The sequence below is a fragment of the Moschus berezovskii genome, chromosome 14, assembly GCF_049115385.1.
Source record: "Moschus berezovskii isolate FMDL1 chromosome 14, NW_MosBer_1.0, whole genome shotgun sequence".
NCBI lineage: Eukaryota > Metazoa > Chordata > Mammalia > Artiodactyla > Moschidae > Moschus > Moschus berezovskii.
The window spans coordinates 66,368,679-66,387,946 of record NC_142473.1 but is presented as its reverse complement, the minus strand read 5'-3'; the positions used below and the strand labels follow the sequence as shown (position 1 = coordinate 66,387,946).

General features: G+C 37.9%; 1 protein-coding gene across 1 annotated transcript in view; it reads left to right on the top strand.

Annotated features, from left to right (window-relative positions):
• Positions 1-19,268, top strand: part of LOC148775652 (doublecortin domain-containing protein 1-like) — a 175,557-nt gene that overhangs the window by 37,367 nt on the left and 118,922 nt on the right. Inside the window, exon 5 of the mRNA XM_088843396.1 lies at positions 278-483. Within this exon, the coding sequence (XP_088699522.1) occupies positions 278-483 (206 nt within the window). The remainder of the gene's footprint in view (positions 1-277; positions 484-19,268) is intronic.

The window sequence follows — 19,268 nt, the reverse complement described above, 5'->3', positions numbered from 1 at the left end:
AATTTTAATTGGGACTAAATTGTGGTATTACTCTTTCATACCCTGAACATCTGTTCCCTTCAGAAATGATGATTTATGCAGGCTATCAGAGCAGACAGCTTGCTACAGCTTATGTCACGGTTAGTGGGAAGCTGGTGGTAGCATTTTAGGAAACCAGCATCTAAATGGAGACTGGCCGGTGTGTACAATGTAGGTAATAGGGGGAGGGGAAGCGTGATGTGTCCATTTTTAATTTCAAAGCCAAATATTGACTTGACTTAAAAAAAATCTCTTCTAGACCATCTGTTGTTAATGAAGAAAGTAACTTGGACAATGAATGGGCTGATGCTTCCTACTGATGTCAAAAGACGGAAAACCAAGCCTGTTCTTTCTATCAGAATGCAGAAACTTATTGAGAAGACCTCAGCCCGAATTCTGCTCTTTAAGAATGGCATGGGGCAGGATGGACATGAGATTACAGTGGGAAAAGAAACAATGAAAAAGGTAATCTTGTATTAAATATTGAAGTAAAAATTAAACTTCAAAGTTTTTATGGCTCTTGAAATGTGTTTCTTTCTATACATCGCTGTCAACAGATAAACTGAAATATTAAGGAGTCATTATATACAATGCAAAAATTCAGCTGTTTAGAAGTTTGTTTATTGCACTTACAACATAACTTATTTAAAGCAACAGCATTTCAGGAAATAATTTGGCCAACATACTTGGCCATTTCCTTAGGTAAAAGTTATGTTTACACTTGAGGAAACATTCCTGTTGGTTATAATACTTTACAGGGTATTTAGGTTGAAGTCAGTTTAACTAGCTTCAAAGCTCAAACCTGCTCCTTTTCATTTAGAAGAGTAGTTAAAACCTAGAAGCCCCTCTGCTCTTCAAAGTAATCAATGACATCTGAAATAGCAAGGATTCAGTTTAAAAGTATATATATGCATTTTAAAAAGTAAATCTGGATAGGACTATGAAAAATCATGTAACAATTCAGCAAACTTTAAGAAACAAATTTTAACATATTGTCACATAAATGTATTTTTTTAAGAAGGTGCTTGTACTTCCCAGGTCTTTGAGATTTAAAAATACAGAAAAACTAATGGGAATTTGAGGTCGGTGGGGGTTGGGGGGGGAGTCTTTTCATTGAGATAAGGATTTTTCAGTCAGTCTTAAAGTAGCTTGATAATAATAATAAAAGCAATGAAAATTTATTAAATATGGATAAACAGTGAAATATAGCCAAGCTATTTAGGTTTTAATCCTAGCTTTGTCACTCTTTATCTATAAGACCTTTTATAACTTACTTTGAGTCTCAGTATCTGAAAACTAGTGATAGTTATATGCCTATCTGATAATATTGATGTTAGTGCTCAGTGTGGCATTATGTGTGGAGCACAATGCCTGACCCCCGGAAATTTCCAATTAAATTCATATCTTGCTATTCTCTTTGTGTTTGTGCTGAGTTGCTTTTTCGTCTCTGACTCTTTGCGACCCCAACGGACTGTAGCCCCTGCCAGGCTCCTCTGTCTGTGGGGATTCTCCAAGCAAGAGTACTGGAGTGGGTTGCCATGCTGTCCTCCAGGGGACCTTCCCAACCCAGGAATCAAACCTGTGTCTCCTGCACTGCAGGCAGATTCTTTACCGTCTGAGCCACCAAGGAAGCCCAGGAATACTGGAGTGGGTGGCCTATCCCTTCTCCAGGGGATCTTCCCGACCCAAGAGTTGAACCAGGGTCTTCTGCATTAGAGGCGGATTCTTTACCAGCTGAGCTACCAGGGAAGCCCATTCTTCTCTTTAGGACTCATAATACACATCTAATAGAATTTATTTTTCTTATTAATGGGAAACATTTATTGTGAAGATAGCTATAAATCATTTTGTTATACCAGAATATTTTCAAAATGAATATTGCTTAAAACAGGTAAATAGTTGACTAGATATTGGAAATGTTTATTACTGAAATATCTATTTCTTCATCTGCTTCTTTTTGTAGTTGTTTTATAACTACATCTGGGTAAGAATATTTACTAAGGAGCTGGGAAACTGGATTTTATTTCCTTCTTATCTACGGATTTGGATTATAAGTGAAATAAGGGATATTACACACCAGAGCAAATTGCTAAGGCAAGTTGTAACATCTTCCCTGGAGATTTTGAAAAATAGAGAAAGGGACGTCTCTTGGATTCTTCAAATGTAGTCATTCCTGGAGATGGAAGCTAGATTAGATAACCTCTTGAGTTCACTTCAGTTCAATCTCTGTAATTCTATGCCTCAGTGGTAAAATTGGGGTAATAGTCACTTTTACAGATTACATGTTCTTAGATGAAAGGTTGAGTATAAAACAAAAATGTCACTGCTATTTTGCTTTTTGACGTGAGAAGTCAATTTATTTAAAACTAGATGTTCAAAGAATTCTTTCACTTATTTTTTTCTTCAGTTTGTAAACTTTCTAGAACTTTCACAATTTTTATAAAAGTCAGAACATAATTCAGTAATAAATGTATTTGTAAACATTTGTCTCAATATTACTTTTAAGAATGCGGTAAAAGAGAGAAGGCAGTTAAATACTGGTGTTGGGTGTTGATAGAACTTTTTTGAAGGGAAAATAAGGCTAGCTAATTATTTTTTGTATAAAATTTAGATTTTGAAAGCTTTGTTGATAATCACATGGCAATGCCCATTTATCAGTTAATACCAGATCAGCAGTAGGACTAAAAAGGTGGTATAGTCATAGGAAAAATGTAAATTATTTTCTCTTATGATAAAATATTAGGAATATCAGGGACTTATGGCTATTTTTAGATTATTGCTAAGAGAGTCCCTTATACTGCAAGGAGATCCAACCAGTCCATTCTAAAGGAGATCAATCCTGGGTGTTCATTGGAGGGACTGATGCTAAAGCTGAAACTGCAATACTTTGGCCACCTCATGCGACGAGTTGACTCACTGGAAAAGACTCTGATGCTGGGAAAGGTTGGGGGCGGGAGGAGAAGGGGACGACGGAGAATGAGATGGCTGGATGGCATCACCGACTCTGTGGACATGAGTTTGAGTGTACTCCGGGAGTTGGTGATGGACAGGGAGGCCTGGCGTGCTGTGATTCATGGGGTCGCGGAGAGTCGGACACGACTGAGCGACTGAACTGAACTGAACTGAACTGAATATAAAACTGAAGTAAAAAGTAAAGGACTCTAATATGATGAAGGTTACTGCAGTGAAATGAGGGAATTATATAAGATGAGTGATAAAATAAGGTAGTTGGAGCTTAAAAGTCCTCTCTGATACTCAGAATGGAGTCAAGGAGAAATAACTGTATTTCAGTAATAGATACATAATCAAAATGAAGGTTAAAAGTTTAGCTAATTAAGAAGTTCAATGAGGGCAAAAGTGATATCATTCTTCTCTATACTCCAGAATATCAGAATGATGGTCCATCCCCTTGAAATTGGAATCAGGTGACTTTAGAATTACTTCGTATGATTTTAGTAATCACACAGCACCCACTACTGTGGGCACTGGCGAAACATTATCCGTGTGTTTAAAAAGATATTAGGAAAAATTTGTGGGCACAAGTGCAAAGTAAATGGAAAATGAAAACTGCTTTATATATAGCTTTTTGAGGTTAGCATTGTGGTAGATAAGTTTTATTTTCCCTCGGTTACCTCCTGGAATCTTTGTCAGAGAACTGGTATTAAGCTGTGTGAATTATTGTATCATCCAGTACATGTGCTCAGTCATGTCTAACTCTTTAAGACACTATGGACTAGAGCCCACCAGGCTGCTCTGTCCGTGGGATTGTCCTGGCAAGAATACTGGAGTGGGTTGCCATTTCCCCCTCCAGGGGATCTTCCTGACCCAGGAATTGAATCCATGTCTCCTGCCTCTCCTGCATTAGCAAGTGGATTCTTTACTACTGAGCCACCTGGATAGCATCTCCTTTATGAGACAGCTTTATCTTTTTCTCAGCAGTTAATAATTATATTTTATTTATTTGTTTTTTGCTGGCTTTCTGTGTTCTATCACTAATGGCAAGAGATTTCAGTGGTGGAAATGATGAAAAAGATAATGAAATGAATGAAAAAATGGAAGAAACCCATGCTATCTCACTCCAGTTTGACCTGATTATTCCCTGTAACCAGCCTGGCCCCTTCACCATCACCCTGGAGATGATCTGCTTCTCTCTCTTTCTTGGCTGCCTTGCTTCTAGCCCCCCTGTCTTTCTTTACTTTGTGCACAGAATGCTAGTGACTTGGAGAAAAGCTCCAGCAGAATCATCTGGTCTCTATGTTAAAAATTCAGACTTCTGGGCCCCACTCCAAACCTATCAAGAATCTCTTGAACTTGGGAATCTGAATTTCAACAACTGTTTCCAGATGTTGCCTAGTCCCACTAAAATTTAAGAACTCTTGTTCTCTGGTGTTATAAAACCTCAAACTTACAAATTGATGGAAATTTTCACAGTCTTCTGTTTGTTCTGTATTTCCATTTCTCATGTGGTATAAGAGAAAGATAATTTGTGTGACAGAAACAGTTTATGGGAGATTAGGTCACTAGTTGCTGTGAGAACTAGTGCAAGGAGTTCAGAAATCATGAAAAGGAAAATGTCAGCAAGTTAGCAAGATGGGAGTGGTATATGTATAGTAAGTCTGACTTAGAAAAAAGTAAATATTCCTTTAATATTTGTATGTTAACATATTTCATTGCAGTGATTTTCCCCTGTTACTACTGAAAGATCACGTATTGAGGGAATTACTCACATACAACAGTCAGGCTATAAACAAATAATAGACCTTATCAAATGCCTTTAATTCAGAGGAAAATTTAGACTTCTAGGATATTTACCATTTGTTAGTTTGAAAAATAGCTCAATAAACAGCAACAACAAAAAACATTAAGCAGTTTAAGAGGGACCCTTGGGACTTCCCTGTTAATCCAGTGGCTAAGAATCCTCACTCTCAATGCAGAGGGTGTGAGTTCGATCCCTGGTCAGGAACTAGATCCCACATGCTGCAACTAAGAGTTTGAGTACCACAGTGAATGACCCTGCATGCTGCAACTAAGATTTGGTACAGCCAAATAATAAAGTAAATAAATAAAATATTTTTTAAAAAGAGAGGTCCATTTCAAATATAAATTGATGCAAACATTATGGAAAACAGTATGGATGTTTGTTTAAAAACTAAAAATAGAGCTACCATATTATCTAACAATCCCATTCCTTGGCATATATCCAGAAAAGACAAAAATTCTTAATTTGAAAAGGTACATGCACCTCAGCATACTTATCAGCACTACTTACAACAGCCAAGATATGGAAACAACTCAAGTGCCCATCACCAGATTTGGCTTAAGAAAATGTGATTTATTTACACAAGAGAATATTACTCAGCCTTGAAAAGAATGAAATATTGCCATTTGCAGTGACATAGATGAACCTAGATAATATCGTAATAAGTGAAATCAGAGGAAGATAAATTTTATTACATATGGTATCACTTATATGTGGAATCTAAAAAATAATACAAATAATCTGTATACAAACAGAAACAGTTTCACAGACGTAGAAAACAAACTATGATTACCAAAGTGGAAAGGGAGGTTGGGAGGGATAAATTAGGAGTAGGGGATTAACAGATACAAACAAATATACATAAAACAGATAAACAGCAAGGATTTACTATATAGCATGGGGAACTGTACTTAATATCTTATAATAACCTCTAATGGAAAATAATCTGAAAATATATATATAAATGAATCCTTTTTCTATATACCTGAAACTGATACAATATTGTAAACCAAGTATACTTCAATTAAAAGAAAAATAGGAAAGGCCCAATTTAGTTTAAAAATAATACAACATACAAAATTCCACAGCATGACTATGGAATGTTCACATACTAATCAGTAGCTATAACAGAGATTTTCCACACAGTGTGAATTAAAGAATTTAGAGAACATTTTAAGAGATTCAGAAGGTAGCACCTGGAGTAACAAAATTTGATTAAGGATGTTCAACATGGATTCCGACAGGGGAGGTCATGCATAATTATTTATGTTGGGAGTTCTTTAAAGAGCTTTTTATGATATATGAGCAAAAGCCCATTGATACTACTATTGCTTTAAAAATTAGTCTATCATCCATGCCAGGGTTTAATATCAGATTAAAAATATGAAAGCTGATTTTTTAAAAATATGGAAATTGATAATACAGTTTATTCTCAAGAGGCCATGGATTGCCAGTTGTCTTCTATTTATGTAGTATGAATTTTGGGGTTATACAATTAATATATTATTTCAGAATATTATAAGTGATTACTTGGCAGCCAGAATTTATTTTTTTGCATGAAATCATAAGGAGGGAGGTGGATTTCCTTAGCTAAAATAAAAACAAATGATAACTTTCAGTCTAAAGATTTATTTATGTTACAGATGGTAATTAAGGACAGTCTTTATGCTTTAACTCCCCTGAACAGTTAAAACATAAACATGATATTAAATCTGAAAAGATAATTTATTTTTGTTTTTTATTAAAATTGTCATGGTTTTTATACTTACATTTTTATCTTGATATATTTAAATTGATAAGAATATATAACAATAATGGTTAAATTGAAGCATTTATTAAATTAGTTTTTCATATATACCTTACCTTTAAAGTATCTTTGTTGAAGCTTAATTTCTGGACATTATAATTATAGAATATTATGAAATAATACAATTTTATCTAATAATCTAACTATTGGACTATTAGAAAAATTGCTAACTTAGAAAATGGTGACTTAGGTAAGTTAACTGCCATAGCCAAAGTGGATTAACTGAAATAGCTAGGACTAGAATCCATTTTCGGACTTGAAGAACATTATTTTTTGTGTTATATGAAACTGCCTCTAATATACTGTTTGTCACATTTCAATTCCTATGTGTTCTCACCTAAAAATGAGCTGTGTGCTAATTTGCTTCAGTCATTTCCGACTCTTTGCAACCCAGTGGACCATAGCCTGCCAGGCACCTCTGTCCATGGGATCCTCCAGGCAAGAATACTGGAGTAGGTTGCCATGCCCTCCTCCAGGGGATCTTTCTGACCCAGGGATCGAGCCCATGTCCCTTATGTCTCCTGCATTGGCAGCTGGGTTCTTTACCACTAGTGCTGCCTAGGAAAATGAGTTAACTTAACCATTAACAAAATTTGAGACATCTGGTTACAGTCATAACAGAAAAGCTAGTATCAGACTAGCCATCCCATTTTAAATAACTGAAAACTGAACAAAATATACAAGACAGCTGTGTTTAAACGTTAGATAGCTGGAAGCACCAGACTACCATGCCTGAGAGAATAGTAAAAATTGGAGTGTGTCTTAAACAATTTACCTTATCTTTATACCCAGAGGCAAGTTTTGGACTTGGTCTGCTGCTGCTGCTGCTGCTGCGTCACTTCAGTCGTGTCCGACTCTGTGTGATCCCATAGACAGAAGCCCACCAGGGTCCCCCGTCCCCGGGATTCTCCAGGCAAGAACACTGGAGTGGGTTGCCATTTCCTTCTCCAATGTGTGAAAGTGAAAAGAGAAAGTGAAGTCGCTCAGTCGTGTCCGACCCCTAGCGACCCCACGGACTGCAGCCAACAAGGCTCCTCCATCCATGGGATTTTCTAGGCAAGAGTACTGGAGTGGCTCGCCATTGCCTTCTCCCTGAACTTGGTCTAGGGAGACAGAATCCAAGAAAAGCACAATGGTCTCCACAAGACATCAAAGTTCTGGGAGGCTGAAATGGCTGTAATCGATCGTAAAATGCCACAGATGAAGGACATATTTAGAGAAAAGTTCCCAAATTTTGCCTCGGGTCCTGCTTGTATCTGGGCTAAACACTAAGTTACTCATGGACAAAGTAACTCCACAAGACCTGGCACAAGTATGTACCAGGGAAAGAACTAACGGAGATGTAAAAAGAAAACAGCTGTGGCAGTACGAGCAGATTAGGGAGACATTCCTATTTTGATCAGTCGGAGGGAAGGAAGTTTATTGAACTCGTTAAGGGGCTTCATGAAGAGACCAGAAAAGCTAATCGTGGATCCAAAAAGATCAATAAAAGCTTAGGAAATGCAGAAGAACTGGAAGGTCAAATTTAGAAGTCTTGCAGTACCTCATTTCAACATTTTTTATAAAGCTAAAATAATCAAGACAGGATATTGTTGGCATCAGGATACATATAAAGTGCAATGAAAGAAAATAGAAATTTTAGAAAGTGACCCACATAGCAAATTAATCTTGATAATTCAGCGAGGAAAAGACAGTCTTTTTTTTTGACAAATATTGCTGAAAATTAGATATTTGTTATGATAAGAAATTACTCCAATCCGTACTTCATCAAAGAGTAAAACTGAAAAACTCCCAGAAGAGACATTTTTTTCTTTTTTACAGCCTTGAGGTAGGCAAAGATTTCTTAGCTAGGCTAAAAAGTCTGAACTAAAACAAAATGAAACAAAACTTATTAAATCTACTTTACGCAAAATTTTAAACCTTCTGCCCTTCTAAAAACAACAACAGAAATGAAAAATCTAGCCACAGACTGGAGAGAAGATATTCAGAAAACACACATCTGACAAACAATGTGTGTGTGTGTGTATAAATCTCTGCTAATAGTAAGAAGGCAAACAGCTCAATAGAAAAGATCAAAAGATTTGAACACTAAGAGACTTAGAAATAAACTATAGCACATTAAAAGATGCTCAATCTTATTAATCATCAAAGAAACGCTAATTAAATCCACAATGAGTTACCACTGCACACGTTAGAATCAGTCAGTTCAGTTGCTCAGTTGTGTCCGACTCTTTGCGACCCCATGAATCACAGCACGCCAGGCCTCCCTGTCCATCACCAGTTCCCGGAGTTTACTCAAACTCATATCCATTGAGTCGGTGATACCATCCAACCATCTCATCCTCTGTCATCCCCTTCTCCTCCTGCCTTCAATCTTTCCCAGCATCAGGGTCTTTTCAAATGAGTAGTTCTTCACATCAGGTGGCCTAAGTATTGGAGTTTCAGCTTCAGCATCAGCCCTTCCAATGAATATTCAGGACTGATTTTCTTTAGGATGGACAAGTTGGATCTCCTTGCAATACAAGGGACTCTCGAGAGTCTTCTCCAACACCACAGTTCGAAAGCATCAATTCTTCGGTGCTCAGCTTTCTTTATGGTCCAACTCTTACATCCATACATGACTATTGGAAAAACCATAGCTTTGACTAGACGGACTTTTGTTAGCAAAATAATATCTTTGCTTTTTAATATGCTGTCTAGGTTGGTCATAACTTTTCTTCCAGTGAGCAAGCATCTTTCAATTTCATGGCTTCAGTCACTATCTGCAGTGATTTTGGAGCCCCCCAAAATAAAATCTGTCACTGTTTCCATTGTTTCCCCATCTATTTGCCATGAAGTGATGGGACCAGATGCCATGATCTTAGTTTTCTGAATGTTGAATTTTAAGCCAACTTTTTCACTCTCCTCTTTCACTTTTATCAAGAGGTTCTTTAGTCCTTCTTCATTTTCTTCCATAAATGTGGTGTCATCTGCATATCTGAGGTTATTGATATTTCTCCTGGGAATTTCCAGCTTGTGCTTGACTTCAGCTTGTGCTTCATCCAGCCCAGCGTTTCTTATGATGTACTCTGCATATAAGTTAAATAAGCATGGTGACAACATACAGCCTTGACGCACTTCTTTCCCGATTTGGAACCCGTCTGTTGTTCCATGTCCAGTTCTAACTGTCGCCTCTTGACCTGCATCCAGATTTCTCAGGAGGCAGGTCAGGTGGTCTGGTATTCCCATCTCTTGAAGAATTTTCCACAGTGTGTTGTGTGATCCACACAGCCAAAGACTTTGGCACAGTCAATAAAGCAGAAGTAGATGTTTTTCTGGAAGTCTCTTACTTTTTTGATGATCCAACGGATATTGGCAATTTGATCTCTGGTTTCTCTGTCTTTTCTATCCAGCTTGTTAGAATGGGTAAAATTAAAAAGACTGACAGTACTGAGTTGATGAAAACCTGAAGTAACTGTAAATCTCACAGATGACTGATGAGAATGCCAAATGATGCAAGCACTTTTAGCTATTAATACTTAGTAAGAATGATGTAAATAATAGGTGCAAATTCAGCCAATTCCTGGCATCTTCAGATTTAAAAATGGTTATAATGTTTATAAGTCATTGCAAAATATTTGTCTTAAATAGATAGTCTTACCAAGTGCATTTTATTATGTGTTAATTCATTGCAAATTTGTAATGTATTTGACAGTCTTTCAGTTAGCAAAAGAGGTGTAAAAACCAATTCCCTTTCTCAAAATATTTATGATAAATTGTAGTTCTCTTTTACTGAGCAAGTAGAATTAATTTCCAGAGGTGAAATATTTTTAGTAAATTAGTGAAATTAATTTCATAGTTATCTATTCATTTTCACAGCTTGCTAAATTTCTTCTTAAATTCTTCTTTGGGTTCTTAAATAGTTTTCTTCTTAGGTTTATATAGTGATTACTGTTGCAGTCTATTTGCCATACTAATAATACTCACTGAGTTGGTGGAAACAAGGTTTCTCATTTGAGGAGATTGAGTCATTTTTTTTTTCTATTGGTTAGAATGACTTTAGCTGCAAATAGTAGAAGATACTTACTCAAACAGATTTAAGTGAAAAAGAAGCTAGAAATCCAGAGGTAGCGAGTCTTCTCGTATAGTATGACAGGATTTCAGTTATATTCTCTATAGTTTTCTGGATTTTGTTTTCTTTCATATATTGTTAACAGGATGGCCATTGCACAGACATGTAAATTTGTCTAGAGGCAGAAAAGGATCTTCTCTTCACTATGAGTGAAGAAACCTTTCCCAGAAGCCCCTTCTTGTGTCACATTGGCTAGAAATAGATTGTGTCTATCCCCAGATCTGGAGAAAGCAATGGCAGCCCACTCCAGTATTCTTGCCCGGAGAATCCCAGGCACTGCGGAGCCTGGTGTGCTGCCGTCTATGGGGTTGCACAGAGTCGGACACGACTGAAGCGACTTAGCAGCAGCAGCATCCCCAGATGATTAACTGGTAGGGAGCATGGGATCACCATAATTGACTTATACCAGTCAAAATACTTATAGCCTTCCTTGAGTCAAAAGGAGAAAGAGTGAACCCTTAATCAAAATCAGGACAGCAAGGATTAGGTGGAGCATGAACACTGGGTAGGCAACTCAGAGTATTACTCCAAATGTAAAGAGGTTTTCTAATTTATTTTCTAAGGAGAGTACACATTCAGTGTTCTGATACTAAAAAGAGTTACTTTTATTTGAAATATTATTTTCTGGAATTACACATACTTTAGTTACAGCATAATTTTATAACATTGATCAGAAATTTTATTTGCTACTTTTATCAGACTTTTGATAACAATATAAAATTTATGATGAAATGATTTTAAATTAGACATGTATTAGCTTTCACTAATTCATTAATTTGTGATATTTTTATGAATAAATCTGCCAAGCATCTGGATTTGAGAATGTGAAAAACCGTGATCTTGTCCTCAAAGTAAAGTCGCTCAGTCCTGTTGGACTCTTTGCGACCCTATGGACTGTAGCCTACTAGGCTCCTCCATCCGTGGGATTTTCCAGGCAAGAGTACTGGAGTGGGTTGCCATTTTCTTCTCCAGGGGATCTTCCCAACCCAGGGATCCAGCCCAGGTCTCCTGCATTGCAAGTAGATGCTTTACCATCTGAGCCACCAGTCTAGTAATGAAAAAGGTGTTTATGAAATAATCAAATTATGGAATATGAAATAGGTGACATAGGGAGGTCTTCTGAGAAGAGATAAACAGGACTTCTTTGGATACACACGAAGGATACTGAGGATGGTAACCTTTTAAGCAGAGAGCACAGCATATGAAAAGATTCCATGGCAGAGTGAGCAGGATGGATCCCATGAATTAAAAATTTAGTATGAGGGAGAGAGTAGCCTGTAGGAAAGGTTACAGATTTTTGCCTTTTTCCTCCAAAGAACTGTGAGAAGTCATATAAACGTTTTAGTTAGGAGCGGAAGAAAGGGTACCAGGTTTATTTTTGGAGAGATTACTTTGGTGCTCAGTGGAGGACAGATTGGGTGGGTCAGGCAGATGCAGGGAAACTATTCGCTAAGTACTGCCAGAGTCCTGGTGACAGATGATGATAGCTTGGACCTCGGGAGTGGAAATGGATAAGATTTTTAGAAGATAAAATCAACAGGCCCTGATAATAACTTCGATACATGGCATGAAGGGAAGTGAGATGTTAAAGGTATCAAGGATGATTTTGAGTTTCTGGTTTGCATACCCAGATAGAAGGAGGTATCTTTCCCTATTCCTGGAAGAAGACTGGGCTTGAAGCGGAAGAGATGGGATTCAGACTTGGACAGGTTGATTTTGAGGGATCTTTGATCTGTTTGAGTGAGATAATGAATAGGTATTATTTGGTTTGAAGCTCAGAGATTTTAAGGGGTAGGCATACCAATTTGGAAGTTGTCAGTGTATAGATAGAAAATGAAACATTGAAGCATTGATTAGATTGCCATTAGAAAGAATTTAGTGTGAAGCAGAAAGAAGGCTAGGACTACCTTCAAGAACTCCAATTAATAAATAGAGGAGGATGAGCCTATAAGGAGAAAATAAGGCAGGAAAAGAATTAGTGGATTATCATATTTCAGAATTCAGGGAAAAAGGGGATTTAAAGAAAGAGGAAGTAACTCAAATGCTATTCAAAGATTGAAATAAATGAGCATTAAGAAAAAATCCTTTGATTTGTCAATGTGGTAGTCATTGTAAATCTTTGTGATTTGTTTGTTTTGTTTGTTCAGTAAGAAGGTTGGGGAGAAATTATCAAGAAATAACATTGTAAGTAACACCACTTCACAAATTTGAGATTGTGTGAAGTGAGCGACTAAAATTCCAGCATTTGAGAGGACTCTGAGAAACTGAGAGACCTCAGAGGAAAGCTTGTTTTCTTTTCAAGGAGGTTGATGGTCTAATCACTTTTGTTGATCATGCAGAGAGTTTTCAGAGTGCACAATGCAAAGGTCTTAGCAATGGATGAAGGAGTTGAGGATAATGTATAAAGAAGAATAGATAGAACCTTAAGTGAATGATAATGTAGTAGACTGAGAGCAGGAATATTTTTTCTGTAAAGGGTCTGACAGCAAATATTCTTCATTTTCTATACCATAAAGTCTTTGTTACAACCACTCAACTCTGATACTTAGTGTGCAGTCAGCCATAGAAAATCTATAAATGAAAACCGTGGCTGTTTTCCAGGAAAACTTTATTTATGGGCACTGAAATATGAATTTCATATACTATGATATATTATTAAAGTGTGACAAAATGTTATTCTTCTTTTGATTATTTTTTAACAATTAAAAGCATACAACATCTTCTCAGCCTACAAGTCATACAGAAACAGATTGTGACCAGAATTGGCCTATCGTGTGTGTAGTGTCCTGACCCCTGCTCTAGAGGATCTTTTGAAGGAGGTGTGTGTAGAGGCCTGAATCTGGGCTTACATTTCTGGGCAGTGACTCATAAAAAACTATTAAGATTCTTCATCTTTGAGGAAGTCGATAGTGTTGGATCTGATGGCTTGTAGACTCAGCTCACGTGGCCCAGGGTTATGTTGAGCTAAGCACACTCTCTCATTTTTGGGTGGAAACAACAGACTGGTTCCAAATAGGAAAAGGAGTATGTCAAGTTTGTATATTGTCACCCCGCTTATTTAACTTATATGCAGAGTACATCATGAGGAATACAGGGCTGGAGGAAGCACAAGCAGGAATCAAGATTGCCGGGAGAAATATCAGTAACCTCAGATATGCAGATGACACCACCCTTATGGCAGAAAGTGAAGAGGAACTAAAAAGCCTCTTGATGAAAGTGAAAGAGGAGAGTGAAAAGGTTGGCTTGAAGCTCAACATTCAGAAAACAAAGATCATGGCATCTGGTCCTATCACTTCATGGCAAATAGATGGGGAAACAGTGTCAGACTTTATTTTTTTAGGCTCCAAAATCACTGCGGATGCTGATTGCAGCCATATTAAAAGATGCTTACTCCTTGGAAGGAAAGTTATGACCAACCTAGATAGCATATTAAAAAGCAGAGACATTACTTTGTCAACAAAAGTCTGTCTAGTCAAGGCTATGGTTTTTCCAGTGGTCATGTTTGGATGTGAGAGTTGGACTGTGAAGAAAACTGATCGCCGAAGAATTGATGCTTTTGAACTGTGGTGTTGGAGAAGACTCTTGAGAGTCCCTTGGACTGCAAGGAGATCCAACCAGTCCATTCTAAAGGAGATCAATCCTGGGTGTTCATTGGAAGGACTGATGCTAAAGCTGAAACTCCAATACTTTGGCTGTATTATGTATACTTTGGCTCACTGGAAAAGACTCTGGTGCTGGGAGGGATTGGGGGCAGGAGGAGACGGGGACGACAGAGAATGAGATGGCTGGATGGCATCACCGACTCGATGGACATGAGTTTGAGTGAACTCCGGGAGTTGGTGATGGATAGGGAGGCCTGGCGTGCTGTGATTCATGGGGTTGCAGAGAGTCGGACATGACTGAGCAACTGAACTGAACTGAAACCAAACTCAGAGACTTTAGACTATGAAACTAAATCACCTCTATGGTAGCCATTCTAAAAGCTGCAAAAAGCACCAGATATGGTTGGACATGGAGGTGACTCCCCAAACTATAAACAAAAATGACTCAACTAAGAAGAGTTTGTGGAAAATCTCTTCCCATGTGCTTGTCAAGAGGAGTCTAGTTTTACAGTTTTTAGATTTTAGTGTCAGAAGAGTTCTCTATAGCCTAAGCTCTAAGAAATTATAAAAAAGTAATATTTTAACAAGCTTAACAGCTACAGATTAGTGGAAATGGTATTTTAATTAACCTAAAGATTACAGCTAGCTAGCACTGTTAAATATTTTAAATTACAAGAATGACCTTACAAATGGGGCCTTCCTTTTAGGACTTTTGACAGAAATTTATATTGATACTAATTTACACCACTTTTAATTTACTATGAGGAAGTGATTACTGAAGGTTGGCAGTGCTTAAACACTGAAAAGATCTTTCATCTTGAAAGTAGGAGAGTGACAGTTTTGCTGATGCATTATTAATTTCTAATATATCTGATTTTCTAATGCCAATTTTTAAACTCATTTAATTCTTAAAACTCAGCTTGCACAAACATTATTACTGATGTTTTAGCAATGAAAGGAGAAGAATCTCTGAGTTAAAAAGCCATGTAATTTTACTTGGCTAATTTTTTAAAAACTCAAAGGCAGCAATATTTTAAAATCATCGATATTTTAATTGAAGTAAAGGGGATTATCTTTAAATAGTTCACATTTTGCTTAGCTTAATTGGTAAATTATAATAAAACTTTAGAGGATATTTAGATATTTGAAGCTTCACTAGTAACTAGGGAATATCATTTGTACTAAACGGCTTCGTTGCACTTTTAAATAATAGATTTGTAATCTTAAGAAATTGAGAACTAAACATAACAAATGGAAGATGAAGAATGTGAGTGTCCTGAGGAGGGGGTTGCATCATTTTAGGGTTTATAGGACCAGCTATAGGAGTTTCCCTGGTAGCTCAGATGGTAAAGAATTCACCTGCAGTGCAGGAGATCCCTGGATCAGAAGATTCCCTGGAGAAGGGAATGGCAACCCACTCCAATATTCTTGCCTGGAGAATTCCATGGGCAGAGGAGCCCGATGGACTACAGTCCATGGGGTTGCAAAGAGTCATACATGACTAAGTCACTTTTACATAGGTTCTTAGTAATTTTCAAGGTGACTGGCTATGGAAGAATGCATTCTGAATTACCTCCTTTGAGTATTTTTGTCAATGAGGCAGGTAGTGGTGGTAATTGTAAAAGGATAATGTTTGGGCAATTTGGTCTCTGGTGCCTCTGCCTTTTCTAAAACCTGCTTGAACATCTGGGAGTTCATGGTTCACATATTGCTGAAGCCTGGCTTGGAGAATTTTGAGCATGACTTTACTAGCGTGTGAGATGAGTGCAATTGTGCGGTAGTTGGAGCATTCTTTGGCATTGCCTTTCTTTGGGATTGGAATGAAGACTGACCTTTTCCAGTCCTGTGGCCACTGCTGAGTTTTCCAAATTTGCTGGCATATTGAGTGCCGCACTTTCACAGCATCATCTTTCAAGATTTTAAATAGCTCAACTGGAATTCCATCACCTCCACTAGCGTTGTTCGTAGTGATGCTTTTTAAGGCCCATTTGACTTCATATTCCAAGATGTCTGGCTCTAGGTCAGTGATCATGTTATCGTGATTATCTTGGTTGGGAAGATCTTTTTTGTACAGTTCTTCTGTGTATTCTTGCCACCTCATCTTAATATCTTCTGCTTCTGTTAGGTCCATACCATTTCTGTCCTTTATCGAGCCCATCTTTGCATGAAAAGTTCCCTTGGAATCTCTAATTTTCTTGAAGAGATCTCTTGTTTTTCCTATTCTGTTTGTTGTTTTCCTCTATTTCTTTGCATTGATCACTGAGGAAGGCTTTCTTATCTCTCCTTGCTATTCTTTGGAACTCTGCATTCAGATGCTTATATCTTTCCTTATCTCCTTTGCTTTTCACTTCTCTTCTTTTCACAGCTATTTGTAAGGCCTCCGAGATCAAAGTGCCAACATCTGCTGGATCATGGAGAAAGCAAGAGAGTTCCAGAAAAATATCTATTTCTGCTTCACTGACTATGCCAAAGCCTTGACTGTGTGGATCACAATAAACTATGGAAAATTCTGAAAGAATTGGGAATACCAGACCACCTGACCTGCCTCTTGAGAAACCTGTTTGGAGGTCAGGAAGCAACAGTCAGAACCGTACATGGAACAACAGACTGGTTCTAAATAGGAAAAGGAGTACGTCAAGGTTGTATATTGTCACCCTGCTTATTTAACTTATATGCAGAGTACATCATGAGGAACGCTGGACTGGAAGAAGCACGAACTGGAATCAAGATTGCTGGGAGAAATATCAATAACCTCAGATATGCAGATGACACCACCCTTATGGCAGAAAGTGAAGAGGAACTAAAGAGCCTCTTGATGAAAGTGAAAGAGGAGAGTGAAAAGGTTGGCTTGAAGCTCAACATTCAGAAAAAAAAGATCATGGCATCTGGTCCCATCACTTCATGGGAAATAGATGGGGTAAGAGCGGAAACAGTGTCAGACTTTTATTTTTTTGGGCTCCAAAATCACTGCGGATGCTGATTGCAGCCATGAAGTTAAAAGATGCTTACTCCTTGGAAGGAAAGTTATGACCAACCTAGATAGCGTATTAAAAAGCAGAGACATTACTTTGCCAACCAAGGTCCGTCTAGTCAAGGCTATGGTTTTTCCCATGGCCATGTATGGATGTGAGAGTTGGACTGTGAAGAAAGCTGATCGCTGAAGAATTGATGCTTTTGAACTGTGGTGCTGGAGAAGACTCTTGAGAGTCCGTTGGACTGCAAGGAGATCCAACCAGTCCATTCTAAAGGAGATCAATCCTGGGTGTTCATTGGAAGGACTGATGCTAAAGCTGAAACTCCAATACTTTGGCCACCTAATGCGATGAGCTGACTCACTGGTAAAGAGTCTGATGCTGGGAAGGATTGGGGGCAGGTGGAGAAGGGGACGACAGAGAATGAGATGGCTGGATGGCATCACCGACTTGATGGACATGAGTTTGAGTGAACTCCGGGATTTGGTGATGGACAGGGAGGCCTGGCATGCTGTGATTCATGGGGTCGCAAAGAGTCGGTCATGACTGAGCGACTAAACTGAACTGAACTGAATGTTTGGGCACAGAGTGAGATGAGAGAAAGTGATGAAAAGAATTTTTCTAGTCAGACTGTGTTAATTGCTAAAAATAGATTGGTCCCATGACAGTGTTTATATGTTCCACTCTCCATTTTGTCTCAAGTCCCAGAAGAAACTGCAGTTTCTTTTCCTGATGCTTTCTCTCTTGCATTTTTGAATATTGCTTTTTTAGCATCTTTAAAAAAGGTTTCAGTCCATTCGATGGGTGTCGTAGGTTAACTTGTGTGTAGTAGTCACTAAAGAAATTTACCCCAAGAGATTAGGAGGGAAGGCAGGAAGAGTGAGGTATAGAATTGCCACACTTGTTACCTTATTTGTTTGGGTAGCAAGGACCAGTCCCAGGTATGGGCAAGTGGACTAGAGAGAGGTAGGGGCCATTCTAGGTTAGGGAGTGTTGTGTTTGACTTATGAGGACACATGGCTTGGTTCTCTTGCACTGACACACTTCAAGTAGCAACACTGAGGTTAATGGATTTGCTGTACATGACAGTGCTTACAGTCACTTATGAAGTACATTGCAAGTACCTTGTTATCTAACTAGGTAAAGCACAGATGTGAATATTTCCCTCATAAATTAGAAGGTTCAAGATTATTCCTATCATTGTATCTTTAATCATGAACATTTTTCTTGGTTTTGAGAAAGACAGCAGCAATATATAGTTTTTGAAAAACTGCCTGAAGCTCTGGATTGCAGCTAGGGGTATAAGAAACACACCAAATCATGTAAATGCCCTTGGGAGTATGTGGCACGTCGGAACATTATTGGTCATGTTTCAGGCCAGAATAAAGGCTGAGAATCTCTGATGTAATCCAGTTAAGGTTAGTTTGTCAAGTTAAATTCATCGGTTAAATATCATTTGCCTTTTAAGTGCAATCCATTACTAGATACAGCAACTCAGATGATAAGCCAAAGCAGACGTGATGTTTGAAAGTTGTTCTCCAGATTGAAAGAAAAGTACAGTTTTGCCTCTATATACACGTTAAGCTGGTTTTAGAAAAGGCAGAAGAACCAGAGATCAAATTACCAACATCCGTTGGATCATCGAAAAAGCAAGAGAGTTCCCGAAAAACATCTATTTCTGACTGTATTGACTGTGCCAAAGCCTTTGACTGTATGGATCACAATAAACTGTGGAAAATTCTGAAAGAGATGGGAATACCAGACCACTTGACCTGCCTCTTGAGAAACCTGTATGCAGGTCAGGAAGCAACAGTTAGAACTGGACATGGAACAACAGACTGGTTCCAAATAGGAAAAGGAGTACGTCAAGGCTATATATTGTCACCCTGCTTATTTAACTTATATAGAGAGTACATCATGAGAAATGCTAGGCTGGAAGAAGCACAAACTGGAATCAAGATTGCTGGGAGAAATATCAATAACCTCAGATATGCAGATG